This window comes from Desmodus rotundus, chromosome 12 (assembly GCF_022682495.2).
Source record: "Desmodus rotundus isolate HL8 chromosome 12, HLdesRot8A.1, whole genome shotgun sequence".
NCBI lineage: Eukaryota > Metazoa > Chordata > Mammalia > Chiroptera > Phyllostomidae > Desmodus > Desmodus rotundus.
Window position 1 is genome coordinate 7546440 of NC_071398.1, and position 13654 is coordinate 7560093.

The following is a 13654-nucleotide window of genomic DNA, read 5'->3' on the forward strand; positions in this document are numbered from 1 at the left end:
CTGCGGGAGGGGAGAGAGCCCCCCCAGCAGCAGCAACCTGGCCTCCCTGCGGGGGTGCTAAGGATGACGAGGGTGCTTCTGTTGGGTTGCCGTGGGTTCACCTAACTGTGGGCGGGCAGACAGCCACAGAGCAGCCCAGGTGCCCGCCTGCATTCCCGGATGTCCAGGGCCTGGTCGGGGAGGTGAGTGGCATCCCTAGCCTGACCACTGCCCCCCAGCCTATCGCTCGCTCCTTGCTCGAGGTCAGGCCGCCAGCAGCGAGCAGCCAGAAGTGGATGGGGCCCGGCAGCCCACACACCCACCAGCCAGCCTCCCCTTAATTACAAATTGAGGGTTCATGGACCCTCCCTAGTTGGCCTCAGCTGTGGCCTATCAGGCAGCAGAAGCAGGCAGGCAGGTCAGTCACGAGGATGGTTCGGGGCTGACGAGGCCTGAGGGATCACCTGTAGGCCCCGTCCGCACCTCCAGCCCAGGCTCAGCAAAGAGCTGAGCCTGGTGGCCAGTGCCATGGGCCTGAGACACTGGAACCCCTCCCAGGCTCCCCTCATGCACAGCGGCCACTACAGCTGAATGCAGAGGCTTTAAAAGCCAGCCCCGCTCCCGCCCTCCCGCAGAGGTCCGTGGCATCCCCGCCATGGCCCCAGTTCCTGGAGCCTTCCTGCCCTGCCCCTCCCCCAGCAGCAGCTGCTCTCCAGGAAACCCTCCCCCTGGGCTCGCCCAGGAGCAGAGCAACCTGGCACACCCCAAGGAAGGCAGCTAGTCGGGGAACCAGACTGTGCTTAGTCCCTGGGTGGTGAGCCTGGGGAAGCAGAGAGGCCAGGGAGGCCCACCTTGGCCTGCCTTGAGGGGTCCTGGACAGGAGAGGGCTGCGGGTGGGGTGTGCCTGGTCAGGGGCCGTCTGGACTGGCCAGAGCAGGGCCCCTGGGAGGAAAGAACGTTTGCATCAGGAGTCAGGTGCCAGTGCCAAAGGGAAACAGGAGTCCATGAACCGCTGCTCACCCTTAATACAGGTGAGGCGCGGTGAGGTTTGACACTCGTTTCCCTCCTGATTCCTAAACTGTGTGCATCACGGACTTGGTTTCATGCCCCGCTATTGACGGAGTGGAGCAGTTAAGGTTCCCTCGCTCCACCAGGTTTCTCCTTCAGGTTGCAGACAAGAGGCGCCCCCAGGCCATGGCCTCGCCTCACCTGCTCCCTCCTGGCTCCTCCCACAGGCCCCAGCGCCTTCACGGAAGCCGTGGCGTACATCCAGGCCCAGTACGAGAGCAAGAACAAGTCAGCCCACAAGGAGGTCTACACCCATGTCACCTGTGCCACCGACACCAACAACATCCAGTTTGTTTTTGACGCCGTGACGGACGTCATCATTGCCAAAAACCTGCGGGGCTGTGGCCTCTACTGAGCCCTGGCCTTGCCTCGCAGCCGCCCACCGCACTGCCCAGCCTGCCACCCCCACCCACTGGAACCAGAGCCCCAGCACCTCTCACGCACTTGACAGAGAAGCACAGCAGCGGGCACCAAGGCAGGAGGAGGGACCGTCCTCCACGGCCGCCCCGCCCCCTACAGCAGAGCCAGTGGTAACCTGGGCTGTCCAGGTGCTGAGTGCCTGCACCGCCCTGGGATGGGCCGCCCGCTGCCTGCCTGCAGCTCACTGGCCTGGGCTCCAGCTCCGTTTCTGAGTGTTTCCTCCTGGGGCGAGGGGTGTGGGGCCAAGGCCGCCATGTGGCCCTAAAGGGGCACCCCTGCACTTGGTGACTCGCACTCAAAGTCCCAGGGTCTCCTCCTGTCTTCTGGGGTTGTGCAGGTGGTAGGGGCGGCCTTGGGGCAGGGTGCTGGGAGGGGAGGGGGTCATGGGAACCACTGCTCAGCTTTTCCTGGGGTCTCTTGGCGGGGGAGGGGGGAGCTCCATCACCAAAAGCCAGGGTGGGACTGGGCCCAGGGCACGTGGGCCCAAGGGCTCAGACCATAGCAAGTGCCTCATGCCTCCCTCCCCGTGGATCTCAGCCCGAGGTGGAAGCCCTGCCTTCTCTCTCTCTGGGCCGTCCTTCCTTGCACACCCTTGGGGCTCCCCGTAGCCCTCCTGGGGAACTCATAGGTTGGGAAACAGTTCAACCGAGGACGTATTGCAGCAGCCTGTGGTCCATAGGGGAGGGCCCGAGTCCCACGGTGCCTGGACAGGGTCAAGGAGAGGGTGTGAGGTTGGGGGAGGGGTGCTGAGGGGAAGTAGCCCTGTGTCGACTGCTATGGGGCCTCATGCCTCATCCTTGCAGGCCCAAGGGTGACCCATCTACCTTCCCCCATCACCCGGTCTCCGGCAGCAGCTCCGGGTATCAATAGCCCAGGGTTCTCTTCTCAAATTTATAGTGAATCCAACTCGAACCGGCAGGGGCTGGATGGAGGTTCTGTCGTTGGGGAGGCTGGGGGTTGTGGATGTGGCTGATGCGCAGCTTCATTTGATACTGGTGAAGAAACGGGGGAGTGTGTCCCCAGCCCTTGGTCCTGCAGGCCCCGGGGGCAGAGGAGGGCCGATGGGCACTGCCAGGGGCCCCGCTTCTATACAGAGAGTCCTAGGAGCCCTTGGAGGGGCTTCGGCAGAGAGTCCCAAGCAGCAGTGGGTGGGTGACCTCCAGGGACCCAGGCCCGGCGGCCTCGGGCAGTGAGCACTTCTCCCTCTCACTCCAGGCTCCTCCCGCGGGCGGGTGCCAGCAGCCCAGGCAGACCCTGTGTGCTGCATGACAGGCTCTGCCTGGGGGACCACACGTGCCCGTGGGAAGCAAGGGGGTTGCCCCTGGAGAGGTCTCTAGCTCCCTCCCCAACCCCACTGCTTGGCCTTGTGGGAAGTCACAGGCCACCAGCCTGGTCCGCTTGGTCCTTTCACCTGTGGGCTGCCCGTGGGCCAGCCTGGGCAGTGGCAGAGGCCAGCCCCGGGAACTGACAGTCTCCACACTGTCATGGACAGCCCAGCCCAGGTCTGCCATTTTGCCCGACACTGAAGACATGGCCATCATTTCCCAGCGGTGTGACCTCAGGTGTCACCAGCTGTGCCCCTACTTCTGCCCTGGGACCCCATACCCAAACGCAGCAACAAGAAGGGGGAGGTGACCAAGCCCACCTCGGGTGGCAGAGTCACTGGCTCTGCAGGCCCCGTCCTTCCTGGTGGCCACATGCATGGCTGGGAGAGCAGGTTGCCTGGGGCCTTCCTGCCCCTCCTGCTTCGGTCTGCCTTCTCTCTCCCAGATGCTCTGTCCCGCTTCTTGCGCTGCTCTGGGCCTCCGGCCCAAGGGGTGTCTGTGGTTGCCTAGCATAAACCCTCGAGGAAGGGGTATTGGGGCCAAATGCCCTCACCGCGTCACCCACGCCTGTCGTCACAGACAGCTCCACCCTGGAGAGCGACAGCTAGGATGGCAGATGAGTTTTGGCTCCGTCGTGGGTGTAGGGGGAGATGTTGTGAGTGGCGTGACATGAGGCAGCCCTGTGTTTGGAGGCCGTGCTTCAACTCTGAGTGGCCCTGATGTAGTCGGCCAAGAGGAAACTGATTTCTAGGAGGTCGCCTTTACCAAAACCATGACAAGTGTGCCTGCCACCCCGATGCCCCAAATGCCCCCACAAGAGCCAGGTCTTGGCCTTGGCACAGAGAACTGTGAGAGGTCCTCAGGCTTTCGGGTCTGGCGGGGGGTGGGGCCGCACCCGAGGCCCCAGGAGGGGCTCTGTTTAGCCTGCGGACTCTGGTCTGTGTGGGCTCTGGGCCCCTCGACAAACAGCTTTGACCTTCTGGGTCCAGGGCCGCTTCCCATAGAAGCCTGATGCCAAGGGCCCCGGCCCTTCCTGTCTTCTCTGGCCCCAGCAGAGCCTGAGGGCCTGTGGCCACATGTTCCCACCAGGGAGCAGAGCCCAGGCAGAGGCCCACCACCGCACCTGGTGCCAGGAGGCAGCGCTGCCTCCCAGCCCATCTCCGTGCCCCACTGGCGGGAGCCAGGGGCAGGACAGTGCCCGGCAGCAGTGAGTCCCTACAGTCCCCCCTAGCAGGCAGCAGCCGCCAGTGCCCACCCCAACCACAGCCTCTAAAACCAGGCCCTCCTGCCCCTCCATTCTGCCAAGACAAGTTGATGGGGGTTGCTTACCCCTCTGCTCCAACCTAATGCATTCACAGCGTATGCCAGGTGTGGCTGGTTCTGCAGGTTCTTCCTCCTTCTGGACCCTCCCCCTTCCCCTTGGTCTGGCCCCGTGCACTCCTCAGTAAGTAAATCCACCACGATCCAGGCCTCAGTCTCCTTCCCCCAGACCAGCCCCCTCTTTGAGAAGCCTGGAGCCTCTGCTCTTCTCTGAGCCTTTTGGAAGCCTCAGGCACAACCTGGCACATTTCAGGAATGGAGGTCTGCAGCTACCAGGGATTCAATCAGGGGTGCCATGGACAAGCACCCCCAGACGGCTCCCCATTTTGGCCCACACGCCTTCAGAGTGAGGGTCCCATCAGCCCAGGGCAGTGAGACTGGACATACCAGCCAGACCAGGAAACAGGACCAAAGTGCAGGCTGTACCCTGTGATGGTGGTCAGGCTGCCCACCCCTCGGTGGGGCACGGGGGGCTCCCGGGGCTCCAAACAGACCCCACCTCGGCCACATGAAGGCCCCTGTCAAGGGAGGGGCGGGTCGAGGACACAGCAGAAGGAAGCCCCCCACCGTCCTCAGTCCCAACCCTCTTGGTCAGAGGGGCCCCTCTGCATGGAAAGGGTTCACCCTCAGGCCCAATGCACCAAGACACCAACGTGGAGACACCTCTTTCTTAGTAGAGTCATCAGTTCCACACCACCTGCCCCTGTAGCCCCTCCCCTCCTCCCCACGCCCCTCCCACCCTCGCAATTCCTGCTGCCTCCCCATGCAGCCAGGCCCTTCCCTACCTGTCTCTCCACCTGCCTCTGCCTTGGTGCCCACTGCATGTGTCCTCTTCCTCCCCAGGCCTCCTCCCCCCACCACTGCCGCCTTTCTGCTCCCCTCCCCCCTCCCAGGCAGGGTGGGCGTGGGTGCCCCTCCCTCCTTAGCAAACCTTCCATCTTAGTCTCAGAAGTCCTACTCTCCACCCCACCGCCCCACCCCAGCCCCAATTAACTGTAATTTTGTAAGTAGAGCGACTTGTGGGTTTAATAAATCTCTAGTCATTGTAATAACTTATGGGCTGCAGTAATGTATTTATTAGTCACCTACCGTTAATAAAAAGTGCCAGCTTTCTCTAGTGTGAGTGTGATGTGTTGTGTTGGTGCCCACGCTTCCGCCAGGCACTCCTGCACGAGCTCGGCCCTGGGGCCGGGACCGCGGGCCGACTGGTGGAGGGGCACGCCTGCTGGGGGCAGGAGGATTCTGGGTGGCTGGCCACCCTGCCCACCACTCAGGATTGTCAGGAGGGCCGAGGCTGGCCTTCCCCCAGCGGAGCCCACTGTGCTACCCTAGCGTGCTCAGTGTTGGCCAGGCCAGCACGCTGGGCCGTGTGGGACAGTTCTCCTACTGGTCTCAGCTCCGCTGAAGTCTGGAGCAGGTGGGGACTGAGAGGGGGGGTGGGGACAGGAAGGTGGCTGCTAGCAGGGGCAGGCAGGCACTGGGTGGGTGGCTGCTGTCTGGCTCTGACCCTTCCGGCTTCCTTCTCTTTTCTCGAATGGTGCCGTCTCCCATGTTGACTGTATTCTCACCTCTGTTTTCTCTGGGAAGCTTGTCAGGACAAGCTGTGCTCTTGGCTCCTTGGTGACGGGTTCGAGTCTGCGTGCAGGCTGTGGAGGGGGTCTCAGTGCCGGCGCCCCGTCTCTTTAGCAGCACCCATCCCCACTGCCCCCCACTCCCTGCCCCTGGATCTGCCCTTCTCTCCACACTTACCGCAAGGCCCTCCCGGGAACCCAGGTCTCACTGTGCCCTGTGTCCCCTGCCTCCCGTCTCCTCCGGGGCGGGCTCTGTCACTGTGTGCATCGTCTCTCCCCCACTGGACTGTGAGCTCTCGGGGAACGGGAGCCTCACAGCCCCCTGCCCTGCCCTTGGCCTCCAGGGAGACCCCATCTGCCGCATTATCAACAGGCTCCTTCATGTGTCCCCGAGTGGGATTGTGCCAACGACAGGCAGACTTTTGGGGGAATTGGTTAGCCAAGTGAAAGGACAGTGGCGTTTGCCGCAGAGCCCCGCTGGAGGAGCAGAACGATGACAGTTGTGACGCCCCCCACAGAACGGGGGGGGGCTGAAACCCTTACAGGTCACTGGTGATGAGGCCGTCCCGGGAGAGGTGACTGCAGATGTGCAGAGCCCGTCCTGACCCCCGTTTGTTACCCCTCCGAAGGCCACAGACCGCTCCCAGGGCCCGACAAACCCATTCCTCGGCCGGCGCTCTGGAGCTGGCCCAGAGCCAGACGCGGGCAGGCCTCTGCTTCGTGTCCCGGCTATATGTCACCTCTCCGTGCCCCTACGGGTCAGGGAGGTCAAACGACAGGAGGCAGGTGAAGTGCGGGTGCAGTGCTGGCGGAGTGTGGCTCGGTGACTATGGTGGACGTGTTGTGGCCTCCCTCACCCTCCTGCTCAGATAGAGGAAGTCGGCCATGGCAGCAGAGCAGGCAGCTCACCAGCACGCCCCCAGGGATGAGCCCACCTCGGTAACAAGGCTCAGTGATGTCCCGCCAGCTCTCCGCTCTTGCCTCTGATTTGGTTCAGTCTTCTGAGTTCAGAGGGAGACTAGCCCGGAGTCACTTCTGGGCTTGAGCTGGAGAGCCAGGGAGCTGGGTTTGGGGTGGCCAAGTTCCCAGGGCCAGGGCAGGACAGCTGCCCCTTCCCCCAGGGGGCTACATCTCATGAAGTCACCCTCCCAGGCAGATGGGTTTCATTCACAGAGAGACGTGCCCCCCCCTGCGCTGCCTGGCTTCCCACAGTAGGACATCAGGCCTCGTTCTACCCCGGACAAGTGCCCGGGGAAGAAGGGCTGCCCCCATGGGGTTCTGCTGTGTTGGGAGAGCCCACCCTGCACACTCGTTTGCTCGCCAGACTCCTGTGTACCAGGCAGTACTTCCCGGCTGCGTTGCTGAAACTCCCTGTGGGGTTGGACCTGGCTGAGTGTGACCCGCCAGAGGGGCTGTGGCCAGTCCCCCAGGACTCCTGCAGGCAGCCCCCAAGGTGTGACCTCCCTGAGACCCTCACCCCTCCCCAAGGACACCCCCCCACCCACAGATTGGGCTCAAGAGGAAAGGTCCGGACAAGAAGGGCCAAAGCCCAGCTGCAGCAACCCAACCTCCCAACACACACATTCAAGGAGACCCTCCCGTGGCGGGAGACTTTGCAGGAGAGCCCAGACCAGCTGGGCCTCAGCCTCACCCAGGGAGCGGGGGCTGGGCCGACCTCTGCCACTGGCCTCAAGGCGAGGGGTGCAATTGGGTCTGAAGGCTGGAGGTCAGAGGCCTGTGCGGTGTGGCAGATGACAGCTCTACCTGTCAGCCTTCCGAGGAGCTGCGGGGGCACGGAAGCCCCCCGCCCGGAGCTGAGTGGCCCAGTTCCTACCTCTCAAGCCTAACTCTCTCTTCTCTCTCCCTGTCTCTGTGTCTCCCCTGCACTGTCTCTCCTGCTCTCTCCCCCTCCCACCCGCGGCCGCAGAACCGCATGCACGAGTCTCTCATGCTCTTCGACTCCATCTGCAACAACAAGTTCTTCATCGATACCTCCATCATTCTCTTCCTCAACAAGAAAGATCTCTTTGGGGAGAAGATCAAGAAGTCACCTTTGACCATCTGCTTTCCTGAATACACAGGTGGGTGTCTCAGGGACCCTGTGCAGGAGGAAGCCCTACCCTGCCCGGGACCTTTGTCACCTCCAGAGGCATGACCCAGAGCCGCTGCTGGGCCAGTACTGGCTGGCATGCGGGAGTCTTGCAGGGCGCAGAGGAAAACACCAGGATGTGACCGGGAGGTGACGGGGAGCAGACGCTGTGGTCCACATGTTTTGTGACCAGGTGACTCAGGAGTGACATGGAGGGATCAGGAGGCAGAACAGGACACAGGCTCACGTCTTGCCCTTGTCACAGCTAGAAGGCATCTCCTGCCTCCCCCTGCCTCACCAGGAGCCTCCCCTTGCCCTGCCCCAGCAGCACTGGCCCCCCAGCACCTGGGCCTGATTAGAAAGGATGGGCACGTGGCCCATCAGTGGCCCCACCTTCTCCCTCTATCGTCGGGGCCCTGCCTGGGCCCCACCAGAACTTTACACCCCCGCTCCTGTGTTCTCCTCCACTTCCTCCGCCCCCAGTCTTTCCCCAAATCAAACCACTCCACCTCTCTGCGAGCCTCTCCTCCCTTGTCTGCCTCTCTTCCATCTTCACCAGGGCGCCCCTCACACAGTGAGGCTCTTTCCAGCTGGGCAGAGGAGGCAGAGGGATGGCTGGCCCTGGGCTACAGCAGACGGCCAACACAGTGCTGCTGGGACGCCAGAGCCCAGCCTTTGTCCCTCTGGGGCCTGGGGAGCATCCGGGGGGGCCCTTGCACCCTGCAGTACAGGATGTATCACAGGTCGGCTCAGCCAGGAGCCACCTGCTGGTGGCCCTGAGAGAGAGGAGGGCATGGGCTCAGCTCCCAGGCCCACGCAAGTCCCCGAACCCAGCCAGGTTCCAGGAGGGGTGAATGCTGGCCCTCCACCCTTCTACCCCGGGGATATGGAGACGGGCCCACGTCTCCTTCTCAGCACAGCCCATCTCCTCACTGGTGTTTGCTGCTTGTCAATCAGCAAGGCTCCCGCCCACCCAAGGGTACAGGGAGCCAGGAGGTGGCAGGCTCAGGTCACGCTCAGGGCAGGCTCAAGACATGGTCAAGAGCACGGTCTCCAGCAGACAGGGGACCAGGACAGCCTCTGGAGCCAGCCCACCTGCACCTTTGGACACCACAGGAGGAAGAATAAGGCCTGGGTGTGGGGCAGCCGCTGGGGTGGACAGAGAGAACAGGGCCAGAGCCAGCTCTGCACACTGGTGTCTTTTTTTTTTTTAATTTTAATTTTTTATTGTTATTCAATTACAGTTGTGTGCCTTTTCTCCCCATCCCTCCACCCCACCCGAACCCCCCTCCCTCCCCCACCTCCATCCTCCCCCTTGATTTTGTCCATGTGTCCTTTATAGTAGTTCCTGTAATCCTCTCTCCTCACTGTCCCCTCCCCACTCCCTCCTGACCATTGTTAGATTGTTCTTAACTTCAGTGTCTCTGGTTATATTTTGTTTCCTCTTTTCTTCTATTTATTATGTTCCAGTTAAAGGTGTCTGTCTTTACTGTTACTCCGAGGACAGGGGAGCTGGCTGTGCAGGAGGCGCCCTCTGCAGGGCAGCATGGGACAGGCCCCCGTGGTCCCCGGGCCCAGGAGGGCCCGGCCTGCCACACAGCTGGCCTCTCTCCCAGCCTCAGCAAGGCGCCCTGCAGGCCCAGGTCTGGTCTTTAGAAAGTCCTGGTGACCCATGGGTGACTCAGCAGCCAGAAGCCTGGGCAGGCCCCACCCTGAGGCTCGTCCTTGTCCCCAAGGCCCCAACCCTACAGGGGCTCGATAGCAGCCAGTCTCACTGCTGAGCAGTGTGAGGCACTGGCTGCCCCCAGAGAAAGTTGGTCTGAATTTGGAAAACATTTGAGTTTTCCAGAGCATCCAGAGGGGTCCAACACCACGTCATGGTTGAGTTCAAATGTCACCAGGATGGATGACAAATCACCACCAATGAAGTAGCCCCATGGGGTGCCAAAGCTTGGGAAGACACCAAACAGGCCGAAGGGGCAGGGGACAGGCGGCGGGGGGTGCGGTCCCTGAAGCCACTCCCAGGCACTTTCACCTCTATCAGTGTCCCGTCTTGGCACCCTTGGGACAGGAAGCTCCTGGATGGGGTCCCCTCTGGCACTGTGTCTAGCCCGTTAGCTGCCACTGCCTTGGTGGCTTCACTGCAGACTCACCACTCGTTGCTCTCGGTGCCTGGCTCGCAGTGGGGCTGAGAAGGAGGTTCTGCCCTGTGGGCTGTCCAGAGCTGGTCTTCATCCTGTCCCCCATCCCAGGGATGCCCCCCTCCCCCGGCCCCTCACACTGGCTTATCTGGCTGCAGAGGCCTTCCAGACGCCCAAGCCCGGCCTCTCTGTGTGGCTCACACCCAGCGCTCGAGAGCGGGGCATGGGACATTGTCCCGCACCCTCGAAACCGGATTATGTTGTTTCCAAGCTGGCCAGACCCCAGTGGCCCTGAGGGGAATCGGGCATCTCCTTCGATGGGCTTTTAGGCAATTCTGTGTCGGTGCCTGTGTTACGGTGTTTGGAAGTTGTCCAAAGGGCAGAGCCACAAGGGTTCGGGGTACGGCTGATTAAAATACTGTCTTTGCATCACCCACAGATATCCCCACCAGGCCCCAGCCAGGATCAAGGGGACAGCCGAGGAATTGTGAGGGATGGTGGGGCCTAGTTGGTATTGCATGCGCTGCTAGCACCTTAAGCTTCCCACCCAGGGGACACCAGTGCCCCCAAGTCTGGGCCACTCACCCAAGAACTAGGGCTACATAGGGACGTGCCCGGCCCTGCCAGGTGACTTCTCGTTAGAGGAAGCCACCCAGGAAGTTGTGCAGGTCCAGCTCGACACCCAGCACGCCCTGGTCACCAGAAGTCCTGGGTTCCCACCCTGCCAGGGGCTCTTCCTCGGATGTCACTGTGTCAGTTTTATCAGAAGCAGCGGACTGGTTTAGGGGTGAGTGTTGTGAAGGGCAGACCTGGGCGGAGCCTCAGTGTGCTCACCTAGAAGGCAAAAGGGGCCTCCTGTGGCCACTGTCCTTCCAGGGCTCCTGGGTCCCTCCAGTGTGGAAACAGACAAGACGACCTGGACAGGTCAGACGCCAGGCCAGCGCCGGGCCAGCGCCGGGCCGCCGGTGGTCCTGATGCGAAATGCGACCACGCCCCGGAGCAGGAGGCCTGAGTGTGGCCTGCTCCGTTCCCAGCCGGTCTCCTCAGCTTCCTGGAAAGCGCCACGGCCCACCTGTCTCCTTGGGGCCCCCAAGCTGTCCACCCCGGCTCTCACGGGGGCCTCCCCCCTGTCCTTTTCGTTACAGGCCCCAACACCTATGAAGATGCAGCCGCCTACATCCAAGCACAATTTGAAAGCAAAAACCGCTCACCCAACAAAGAAATTTATTGTCACATGACTTGTGCCACAGACACGAACAACATCCAGGTGGTATTCGACGCCGTCACCGACATCATCATTGCCAACAACCTCCGGGGCTGCGGCTTGTACTGACCTCTTGCCCTGTATAGCAACCTATTTGGTAATGACTCCGGCACTCCCAGAACAGCTTGCACACACACACACACACACACACACACTCTCTCTCTCTCTCTCTATCAAATGCAAGTTGGTAAATAAACTTCAAAGAGGCGTAACAAAGCTATATATATAAAAATATCTATTAAAAATTCTTTTTAGTTTGTACTAGAAAGAGCTTCGGACAGAACTGACCACCATCCCATAGGTGAAGGCGTTCCTGGGTCAGCATGTGAGCGTGCGTGCACACACTCACACACACACGTGGCAGTGGGCGTCCTGACTCGGGGGGCCGTCCTTGGGAGAGCAGCCCCGGGGCGGCACTCCCTGAGACCCACTTCTGCGAGCAGGGGAGGCAGAGGGGACTGGCGGGGGCCCGGCCTGTCTCTGAGACTGGGCGCCCTCAGCCCATCCTGCTCTTGTTCGAATCCCAAATCCTCCACAAAACGGCCAACAAACACCCTGACCACCTCCCTGCCCTACCCGCCAACCACAACAGGAAAACCAAGGACGCTGCTCATTTGGGTGGTGGTGGCGGTTAAATTTCGAGAACTTAGAAGAATCTGCTCCGCCCGACCCGCTGTCTCTCTCCCGAATTTTCTTTCTCCATGCTAGCACGGGTCAGGAAAGGGAGGCTCGGTGTGCTTTCTGAAAGCAGCTGAGGGGAGGGGACCCGCAGGGCGCGTAGGGAGAAGGGGAGAGATGGGGCCAAAGGGACAGCAGGGGCCAAGGAGAGGGCTGGACGGGTCAGGGCTCCCCGGACGAGGCCTCCAGGGGCCTGGGCTGGGCTTCCTTGGGCTCCTGAGCGTCCCGCGATGCTGCCCACCCTGCCCTCCCCCACCACGAGGAAAGCGTGCCAGGGTGTGTTGGTTGGTTGGCTGGTTTCTGAAGTCAAAGAAAATGGTCAGACTGGACCCCTTATCTCTCTCTCTGCAGACTGCTTCACGGACTCTTTGCTGTTGGCGTTGATCTCCTGGTAGCATGACCTTTTGGCCTTTGTAAGACACACAGCCTTTCTGTACCAAGCCCCTGTCTAACCTACGACCCCAGAGTGACTGACGGCTGTGTATTTCTGTAGAATGCTGTAGAATCCGGTTTTAGTTGAGTCTTTACATTTAGAATTTGAAAGGAAAAAAAAAAAAAAAAGAACATTTCTCACATGCTTTGTAGCTTAAAAGGAAAATGGAAAACTCGCCATGACATCCATATTTCTTTCTCTCTTTTTTTTTTGGGGGGGGGGGGTGGCGGGGATTAAAGAAACATACACCTGCACCCCCCCCCATCTCACCGCGTGGTGGATGGGGCGGGGCCAGCACCTCACACCACTCACACCCTAGCCCCAGCCCAGCCACTCCAGCCACATGCTCACCCCAGGTTTGTATAGAAAAAGCACAGTTCTCACGGCCCGTAGCTGCCAAAAGGAATCTGGATCACATGTACAAACAGAGCCCTCTAGAAAACAATTTCCCCGCCAGCCCCCTGTCCACAGACACCCTCTGTAAGATTTTTAGTTGGTTAGTCTTCATTTCTGTCCTGATGAGCCCTAGGTACTGCACACCAGGTCAGCTTTCACAGTCTCTGGGGGTCGGGGTTGCGGTCTTTTCCCCTTGACGTTCCTGCCTCTCTGTCTCTCACACGGATGCTCCCTGTGCGCGCACCCCTCCACCTCCTCCTCCTCCGTTCCAGTGGCCTGTGTCCGCTCTTTCTCACGTGGGGATGATTGTGCTGCAGATAAAAAGAACAACAAAAAAAAATTTTTTTAAATGCCACGAGATGGAAAAGAAAAAAAAACAAAAAAGTACAAAAAAAAAAAAGATGGAATGTAGTGTTTACATGAAAGCCAGTTTCCATGATCAGTCCTATGTCATTTCTACTTTCACTCGCACCCAAAACCCCAAACCTCTTCACGGTTTCACTTTTAAGATTTAATATTTGCTGAAGACCAGTCACAGCCATTTCAGATAAAGAGGAGGCAAAAAGACAAAACACAAAAAATTAAAAATACAGGAAAAAAAAAAACTTGGAAAAAAACAGGAAAAAAGAAAAAAAAAGCCCACGGGTCTTTCTAAGCCTTTCTATTCCCAATCGGTGAGGTTTCTGTGATATCTTACACACTGCCAGTCTACTTCTCTGATAATGGAAATTCATGTGTAGCTCAATAAAGAGAATGTTTGTCTGTATTCCTGAGTGTCGCCCTTGGGCTTTGTTCTGACAGGAAAGAGCAGGAGGGAATTGACTGGGCCACAAGCACTGGGGGGCCGGGGGGGCCAGGCTGTAGGTGGCAGATAAAGAATCCCCCACACCCTTCGGGGCAGCTCAGGGGGTTAGAGCATCGCCCGAATGCACCAAAGGTACAGGTTGGATGATCCCTGCTCAGGGCACCT

General features: G+C 60.2%; 1 protein-coding gene across 2 annotated transcripts in view; it reads left to right on the plus strand.

The window, feature by feature from the left end:
* GNAO1 (G protein subunit alpha o1) overlaps window positions 1-13450 on the plus strand; it is a 130180-nt gene extending 116730 nt beyond the window's left edge. The window contains exons 7-9 of one of the 2 annotated variants that reach the window (XM_024551427.4): window positions 7611-7764; window positions 11059-11274; window positions 12207-13450. In XM_024551427.4, the coding sequence (XP_024407195.1) occupies window positions 7611-7764; window positions 11059-11246 (342 nt within the window). In that variant the 3' untranslated portion in view covers window positions 11247-11274; window positions 12207-13450. Of the gene's footprint in view, window positions 1-1214; window positions 5367-7610; window positions 7765-11058; window positions 11275-12206 lie in introns of those variants that run through there. The other variant, XM_024551429.4, reaches the window with a different exon arrangement.
* The last annotated feature ends 204 nt before the right edge of the window (window positions 13451-13654 follow it).